Below are 9,346 nucleotides of genomic sequence, written 5' to 3'. Positions count from 1 at the left end.
AAAAAAAAAAAAAAAAAAAAAAAAAAAAAAAACAAACACCCTTTATTCATCAAATAATTCTAATTATATAATTCACACGTTAAAAATAATTATCTAAATATGGAATATGGATATGGAAGATAATTTCTTTTTGTCCACAAAAACAAGAATAACATAATCACAGCCTTTCAAGATACTTTTACGAACAGCCTCTTTTTGAAGCAACAAAACAAAACAGTTATCTTAAGTAACGGATAAACTTTCCCTTCTGAAAATGTTCCTTAYCCATTTAGCGCACCTCTAAGTTACTCGAAAATATCACTAAACAGCGGTCTCTTTTGTCTGCTAGACAAACAGACTTTGTGACTCTACGCTGGTAGGACAGGATTATGCTAATGTTGTTATGTACCTTGCCACATGTTGGCATATACCGTAAACTCGTAAATATGAGTCCACACACTCATGCATACACTCACACACCGTGTTTACGTGAGTTAGAACACATTCACAACAAATATTTGTTGCAGCGTTCATTGAACTCAGCGCTGCTTTCCGCTGCGTTCTCCTCTGTCCACTGTGCAAAAGGTAAACAGTGTGCAGTCCCTACAATTCGGCGTCTATTGTAACAACGGTAGCGCTGAGACAGCGTAGACTAATCTGGTGGAAAGATTGTAAACAATAATCCTTTTGTTCTGCATCGATGCAGTGCATTCTCACATTCAGAGTTCTAGGTCAAAGCGTATGACACTGAAGGAAGAGCAATAATGCTTTTCTRTAATACCTCACACAMATAGRTACAAACATATGTATGTATATATGTGTATACATTAGGGTGTCACTTAAATGTGGCAAGAARTTACTATCGAGTCATTCTGAAGAAATTCGTTTTTCTTGTTTGCTCTTTCTTTGTTTTTTGAAATTTAGAAAATGTTAAAAATCAGTTATTTAAATAGTTAAGAATCACCTTAATCCATATACACGTATGCTGTGTGTCCATAGTGTCCATTTGTAGACATACACATGTATATATATACTTATTTACTAAAGATACACATCGCAGGCCGCAGTTTCGACACGGTCGGATTTCTAYAAGGAAAGCTCAATGAACACAACAGGTAATCAATTATAATTTAATTTGGAGGACCGTGTATTTTAAGCAACTAATTGTTAATTATATTCAAAGAAATTATTTTCTTCCTTTTGTTTYGYTTTTGTAAACATATTTGTGGCTTGCAACATCGTTTAGCAGTATGTTTTAAGAGGTTAGGCCAGTCTAGAATCAAAAAGGGGACCGAACTTTAACAGTTTCCTTTGGGAGTAAGGAAAATCTATCTGAAACCATATAAACTTGCTAGTTTTTGAAAAATTGCTCACTAGTAACAAATATTGTAAGAAGGTGCTTTTGTAGACATGTGATTTTCAAGACAGAAATAAAATGGTAAGAACTTAGCTTTATCGCAAATATAAGGGTTCTTATCATTATGTTTTAATTTAATTATTRTTTCGGGCAAGTTGTCCTCTAATAAATTTCAACCAAGAGTTTCAAAAATTTTTTGCATCAATTGCGGCCCTATTTCAGCAATATCTATTCTGTTCCCAGTTGTCAATCGCCTCAGATTTATCTGTGCAGACTAGCGACTTCCCATAGTTTCATCTTGAAGACTAAGCCACAGGCTAATTACGCGAGATTACGCTTTCACCAAAAGTTTTCTTCAAGAAATTGACTGTTTTGTTGGCAGTATATTGGCAGTATAATTCTTATAACCCTTCACAAAGAATTCAAAACTCTTTTAGGCCCATCAGGACACTCAGGGTCAACTTTTATCTTTGTCTCTCTATTCTCATTAATTTTATTCAATAATTTTATAGGTTTGTCAACCTCCTCCAATTCAGGAACAAAAGAGTTATTAAGCACGCATCTATTGCTCCCTTTTGAGCGGAACAATATGATCGACTTCGTTTTTGAAGAAAAATTATGATGAGCTCACTAAATAGTAAGATTTTGAGGATGTAATGGCGTCTCAACAGTGTTTCGTCAATTATCATCACTCCAAGTGCGACAATTTTGTTTTTTAACATACCCTATCAAAAAAAGTGAGATTCATAGCTCAACAAAATTATTGTTTGCAAATCGGGATCGGTGGCTACCTTGTTTTGAGCACATTTACCGAATGTGCTTCCGTAAAATCCTCTATAAAGTCGTTGGGCACAGCTCCAATTGCTACGCGCGATAGCAAATGAATTCCTTCGGGTATTCGTCGATACTCCACAGCAGAAATAGCGTATTCGGTGCGCACTGTACGCCGTCTATGAGATTGTGCATTATCCATTAGGGTAAATGTTTTGCAAAAGCGATCGATGGTTGCTCGAATGACCGACTCTGATGAGCGATTATTTCAATCGTATATCGGACGCCCCAACTTAACCATTATTTTAGTAATAACTTTAAATAGTTTGTAAACGTTGTTCCCGAGTAAAACCTTTAGTTATGAAATAGCAAACCAATCTAACAGTTATCAAGAAGACCAACTCCGTAAAACACATTGCCCCAATAAAAATTATACGCCTAAAAACACCCGTTTTTTTGGACCGTAACAGTTCACTAGACTAGATCCAAGACAGACTAATATACTCGTATTTATATCGTAACTAAGAAGAAGAAGATCAGATATATTTTTAACGAGTACGAAGTCAAAGATGAGGTGATGAAATTCAAAGTAAATGTGCTTACTATATACATATGTATTACTGTGAAATACCTTTTTAGAAAACAAGATAAATCATCAGATGAAATAGGTTATTAATGTACATATACTTGTATAATACAATTTTAAATACCTTCCTTGCCGGTATACAAATCAAGAAACAATTAATACAAGTAGAGAGATAAAATTTTGCACGAATATTGCCTTTTAAGTATGACAACAGAACAGAATCTTATGAACCCTAGGTACCGAATACTCCAGTACCTATGGTTGACTTTTGACAGAATATTTCGGCCAMTGTGTGAGGTATATAATTGAATTCCAAGCAAATTCTTATAATATTATGGCTGTGGGTCAAAAATTGGTTGAATAGGATCTGTACTTCTTTTGGCGCTCATGTACCTAAAATAAATGTTTTCGAACTTTCGGTTGACTTTTTTCTGCATACATCGGCAAACTTGTGAGTTATCTCAAAGAAAATGAGAGGGCATGTTTCTTAAACAGTTAAAATCGGGCGTAATATTGGACTCCGATCCTCTGGTTGATATTTTTCACCTTAAGGTAGCTTCATGGCTTTGATTGCTGCAAGTTGCAAGAGTATAAAATGTTCGGTTGCACCCGTACTTAGCCCATCCTTACTTGTTTAATATATAAATACTATACTACGTATGTATGTATGTATGCATGTACAAATGTATACGACAGGCAGTCTCTGAAATTTATTTATGAATAGCGAAAGTGCTCTTTCTCAAATTGTCATACACCTCTCTACAAAGGGTGTTGTGGCAACAATAAAATATTTACCAACACACATTTATACATACATTTATGTATGTACATATTAATAGATACAAAAAGGATGGAATTCTATCAAATGAACAGCCCAKTATATATGTGTTAACACCAAGATAATTTGCATACGTGTTAAGCTCATCTGTCCACCTTACCGAGCTACACACATACATATGTATAACGTGCAAGTGAGATATACTGTTTGTACGTAAATTTCAAAGGATATCCGTGATATGGTAAATCATTTGTATTTTTATGTTAATGCGTTATCGGTATATTTCGTATGCATTATGTAATGCTGAAATACCGTTCTTGTGCGCGCGGCTTAAATCTATTGAATGCATATTTTAACATTTTTACAAAGGTTAATTGGTTCTTTAAAGTTGACATAGTGCCAAAGGCAGTAAAAGACTGAATTGATCTGTTTCTATAACTGATTACAATTTTTTTTCTCAAACATTAAAGGAATGTTTGTATGTATAAAAATTTAAATTTGAGCTGTCAACGCTTGGAAATTAATTCCTTTACAAGTGAGTAAAAAAATTAACGTATAACTTATGTTGTGGCACTGTTATGTGTATATGTGTATGTAAATRTATAWATGAATGTGTGTAATATTTGYTGARAAGGGTTATTAKATTTTTCATTCACCATAACCGCGCTTTTCGACATGATTGAAAAAGAGGATTCTAGTGGTTGATTTCGGTTAACCGTATTTTCTTATTTCAGCGATAATTAATTATAGAGCTTAATTTCTAATTTATTAGAAGAAGCTACCCTTGTTCGATTGAATAAAAATGAGATGAGAATATTAATGTTTATCACATATSTATATATGTTTGTATGTACATATATAATATATATGAATATGTTTAGTTTGGAATTGACTTTATTTTGAAAATTTGTGATTTTAACGTTAAAATTACTTTTCTTGCTAAAAACACTGGAATRACTGATGGAGTGGTACATAAGGAGACGCATTCCGTGGGACCATTTATCAGGAGAGCAACATGCTTATTGTAAAGGCAGGTCAGTGGATACTACCCAGCATACTATCGTGTTGTCATATAGAAAGYGCTTTCAATAACGTCCTGGCGGAAGCAGTCGTAACTGTTTTGGACGATCTTGTGGTTGAATCTAATCTCAAATACCTCATTTTCAATCCTCTGTGCGACAAAGTGATTGAAACCGAATGAGGAAATGTACGTAACCGACGAAAAATGAGTAAGGCAACCCTAGTGGGTGGAGTTCTYCCTCCTCTTCTATGGGGCCTGATCGTTAACGACCTGTTTAAAAAACTTGAATATCATGGCAGCTGGGTGATTGCCTAAGCATATGATGTAGCGCTTATAGTCAATGGAAAGTTTCTGAGTTCCATTTACGAGTTGACGCAAGGTTATCTCAGCATCGTTATAAATTGGGCAGTCGAAAACCATCTCGCCCTCAGCCCAAATAAACCCGAGATGTTATTATTTATTAGAAGATACAAAATTCTGGTGGCACCGCAACCCGAAATGGGAAATATTCGTTTGCAACCAACGGATACAGTGAAATATCTAGAACTCATCCTGGATAGGAAGCTTTCATGGAAGCGAATAACGAAGAGAGAGCATAAAAGGCATCGTTTGCCTTGTACTGCTGTAGAGGGGTTTTTACCGAAAGTGGTCCGCTGGCTCAACGTTTTTACATGGTGGTGGGCGCTAGCAATTACCATACTAGCAAAGAAACTCGATAGCGTACAAGTCATCAGTATCAGTATGTCCTGCCTGTAGACATCGCCGGAAGGTGTATGACTGCGAAAGTTGCTATCAGACTCAGAGAGTCTGGATTCCTAAATGTACCCATGTCTGACCATTCGGAAATCCTCACTCACTTTGGCTTCATACCGGATAACTTGGACCATGGTGTTGTAAAACCGAACTTTGGCGACTTCTTCTCTACCCATTTACCGGCGAGAGAGTAATGGGTATGAATAAACGGCAGTGAGCTTCTTTACGGATGGGTCAAAGCTTTGTGGAATGTTGGTAGGGGTTTACTGTCAAGAGTCTTAAATGCACTCCAGAAAGAAGAAGAAATAATTGTTAATTATGATTACCAAATACAAGTTATTGTTTAGATTACCAATTAGTGGAAACCCCGTGAATTTAGGGAATTGGAATATAAAATTATTTAGTATGGTTTGCAGGTAATAAAATTTTGATAGTCATAAATTCCAAAAAAAATGCTGTCCACACAAGAGATTTTCAAAACTGAGTGTTTATATGAACATACGTACAAGTACCTATTCTCCATATGGTGTAGGCACATGGAAGCAGAAACATAGGGAAGTTTTGCTTTTTGTGCTCGAACTTTTCCTCCTCAAACGTTGATGGTTTCCATACAGCGCCACATGGTCACGAATTCTAGCCGATTGACACAAATTTAAATTTAGGCTTATGCCTCAACTGAAAAAATAATTAGAAATACTGCGTGCAGAAGCACTTCAAACATAAGTACTGCTAGACTAGAAATTATTTCTAAATAAAAACTATGACACACTCTAGTTAGAAAAGTTCGGCTAATATTAATATTTAATGTAGTTTTGTTCATGCATATGTACATAAATACATATGCACAGATTTCATTCAAGTGATTAGAAATGCAAAAGCCTTACACACACAAGTTTATTTCATATTCCGACCTACCGCAAGCTTTAATGAATTGAAGGCGATGATTTCTGGTTCGACGAGTATGTGTGTTAATCACGCACACCTACATGAATATAAATATATGTGTGTATTTACGCAGAAGACACACCACAAGCGGCTATGCCATTAAAATTAAAAATTGACGAGACTGAAGTGTGATAAAAATACCATTTTTCATTTGTGTGCTGGCAACTTTAGATTTCGTAACAAGCTGGCAGCGTATACTCGTATAAGAAATAGAACAAAAATACAGTGACACAAATAAACTTTCACCAATCAGTATGACACTGGCTTTTGACATCAAAATGGAAAAATTAAAATTACATTTTATATTTCGGCTAGAAGATATGCAAAAATGTTTAGCATATTTGATTTGTAGAAATATTATACATATACATACATTAGGGTGATGCTTAAATTTTTTTTTTTACTTTTCTTAGCTAAATTTTTTTTTAGAGATAACGGTCGCCATTGAAGATTACGTTCTCACAGGCATCATTTTTCAAGAAATACGAAAAGAAGAAGATGAAATGACAGCTCTTGAATCTCTTCAGGCGCTTTTCGTCATAAATGCGGCAGTTTTGCTTGTTTACATATCCATTGAGCCAGAAATGAACCTCATCGCTGAACAAAATTTAGCTCAAAACGTCGTATCTTCTTGGAACTCTCCCATAGTGCGCAGCGATGTCGTTTCGGAAGGATGTTGTGTTTGTACGTGAGTACCTGCCGATGACAGCTTTACCCTACGTTGCTTAAAAGCACATAAATTAAAACAATGCGTTGATCAGCGCCCCAAATAATACAAGCCTTTTGCAAGTATTATTTGGTTCCATTTGGTCAGGTGGAAGGGATACCTTTTCACCTTGGTCAGGTATGAGGCCGACCTAAAATCTCTGTCTTGTTGTGACTCCGGTACCCGGTCGTAGTGCAAGTTCATACTGTACTGGGTTTTCAATGTAACCCCCCTTCAGGCTTAAACCACAGCTATCAATACTCTCTTCCAAAGACCAAGTCCAATGAGCAGATTGGAGCGAAGTCCAAGGCCTAACTGCTCTCCGTGGTATCAGATTTTAGTCTCCGGTCACACCTTGTAGCTTTTGATACCCCCAGTTGAACAACCGTTAAACTCAACGACAGATGAGATTTGTCGCTTGAACTTCAAATGTCTCTTCATCAAAAGGAAACTATTAGTAATATCATTCGACCTGGAACTCTAGCTGTTCGACTAGCAGCTAATATAATTTCAGAACATTTATTACTTACTCTCTTAGGAAATACAGGGCCCTAAATTCTATAAATCCAAACTGGGTATTATAGCATTATTTCTGATAAAGCCAATAACAGATATAGTGCATATTGGATTTAGTCTACCCCCTGCCTGCTGGGGGCTACAGACGGACATGGTTAAATCAACTCAGCTTGTCACGTTGATCATTTCTATACATACGTATATACATACTGAGTGTTACTCTGTTCAAGGTATAAAATGTATAGAGCGGCTATCCTTTATAACCTATGAAACTGTACATGTCTATATAGGGTATCTAATTACGCATTACGTACGTTATAATTGTGGTCAAACACGACCGAGGTACCAGTACAACTACTTTTCGGAAATTAGAGTATTATCGCAACTTTTAGAGGCAGCTTGAACCATTTTGGACTCCATGTCATATATCACCTAATACTTATAATCGCTAGGTATATATAGGTATATATATATACATCAATATTTATAATAAGAGATCTATAAAGTTGCATTGATATACTCTACCACAACTTTACATTGACCACTTTATTTTTCTGTCAAATGTGTCATAAAATTTATCAACAAGTTTCAGTTTGATTGGCAAAATCCTTTTACCACCAACTTCCTTTGGACTTCAACTAAAGTATGAAACATTTGTTATGCTAACCATATGACTATATCGAAGTGAAGTTCCACGCGTCGCTGTGATCACGCCTTCGTTGACGGTGGACAGCAGGTAATAAGGAAACGGCAAATGGTTAATAAATTGAAATATTTGCGTAAAACCAGCCGTCATTGCAACGTCAATTGGGTTGGCCATATCGCTGACTTTGACTTTCCGACGGCACTAAGTAAAATAGTGCTAAGGCCCTAACAGTTGCCGGTCATAAAATGCGTTAAGCTTAGCAAAACATTGCACGCTGCAACACAGAAGTCAAGTGATTGACGTGCCAACTGTATAAATACTGTTAAGATATTACCTACATACATATGAATATGTAAATTTATATATGTATTATGTACCTACGAGAAAATATATATGCTGTTCATAGCTTCATTCATCCATGACGTGAGTATGGTAAGTGTGATCATTAATAAAATTGGTATACAGTTGGTTGCAAAATTGTTCAAGTGTCAATTCGGTTGAAGAGTTCATCTTGAGGTAAATGTGTGATAAAAGAAATACATAACAAGTAAGGAAAAGCTTAGTTCGATTCCAGTCAACATTATATCGTAAGTTTTCTGTTTCAAGGTTGTCAGAAATATGGGTCAGTATTTCAGTGGTGTGTAAAATTTTATTATAATCATCATTACACATATTAACCGTAATAATTCACCTAAAGTCAACGAAAGGGCTGGACATCATTATGTTGGGTACCCCATATACCTTGAGCATCACCTGATCCAAGTAGAGGTACTTCTTCAATAGCCTTTTTTTAACAGATCCCACGTTACCTTCTCGACTTACTGAACGTAATATTCGCAACACCATCACCCATCTTGGTACCCAGCAATCATTATCGGATAATATGCGACCGAATAGACCACGTCTAGCACGCCGTGAAAAAAATATAGCAGCCGTATCTGAGAGCGTATACGAAGACCGTGGAGAGTTAACTCGTCGTCGTTCGTATCAAATCGGACTGACGTATGAAACGACTTGACGCATTTTCAGTCGAGAACTCGATCGTAGACTGAAAGCGTACAAAATACAGCTTGTGCAAGAACTGAAGCCGCTCGACCCTCCTAAAAGACAACGCTCCGTTCTATGGCCTTTTGAAAAGTTCCAAAAATATCTGAAGTTTTTGAGTAATTTTTATTCAGCGTTGAGGTCCATTTCTGGCTCAATGGGTATATAAATAAGCAAAATAGCTACATTTAAGGCGAGGAACAACCTGAAGAGACTCAAGAGCTGTCAATTCAACCAGAAAAAA

General features: G+C 36.0%; 1 protein-coding gene across 1 annotated transcript in view; it reads left to right on the top strand.

Annotated features, from left to right (window-relative positions):
* Nucleotides 1-7,451, top strand: part of LOC108977595 (ATP synthase subunit a-like) — a 9,458-nt gene extending 2,007 nt beyond the window's left edge. The window contains exons 2-4 of the mRNA XM_018947336.1: nt 1,719-1,848; nt 6,264-6,316; nt 7,344-7,451. Of these exons, the coding sequence (XP_018802881.1) occupies nt 1,719-1,848; nt 6,264-6,316; nt 7,344-7,451 (291 nt within the window). The remainder of the gene's footprint in view (nt 1-1,718; nt 1,849-6,263; nt 6,317-7,343) is intronic.
* Nucleotides 7,452-9,346: the final 1,895 nt, after the last annotated feature.

The sequence above is a fragment of the Bactrocera latifrons genome, unplaced genomic scaffold, assembly GCF_001853355.1.
Source record: "Bactrocera latifrons isolate USDA-ARS-PBARC rearing strain unplaced genomic scaffold, ASM185335v1 scaffold_92, whole genome shotgun sequence".
NCBI classification, from domain to species: Eukaryota; Metazoa; Arthropoda; class Insecta; order Diptera; family Tephritidae; genus Bactrocera; species Bactrocera latifrons.
This window is presented reverse-complemented; position numbering and strand designations above follow the sequence as displayed.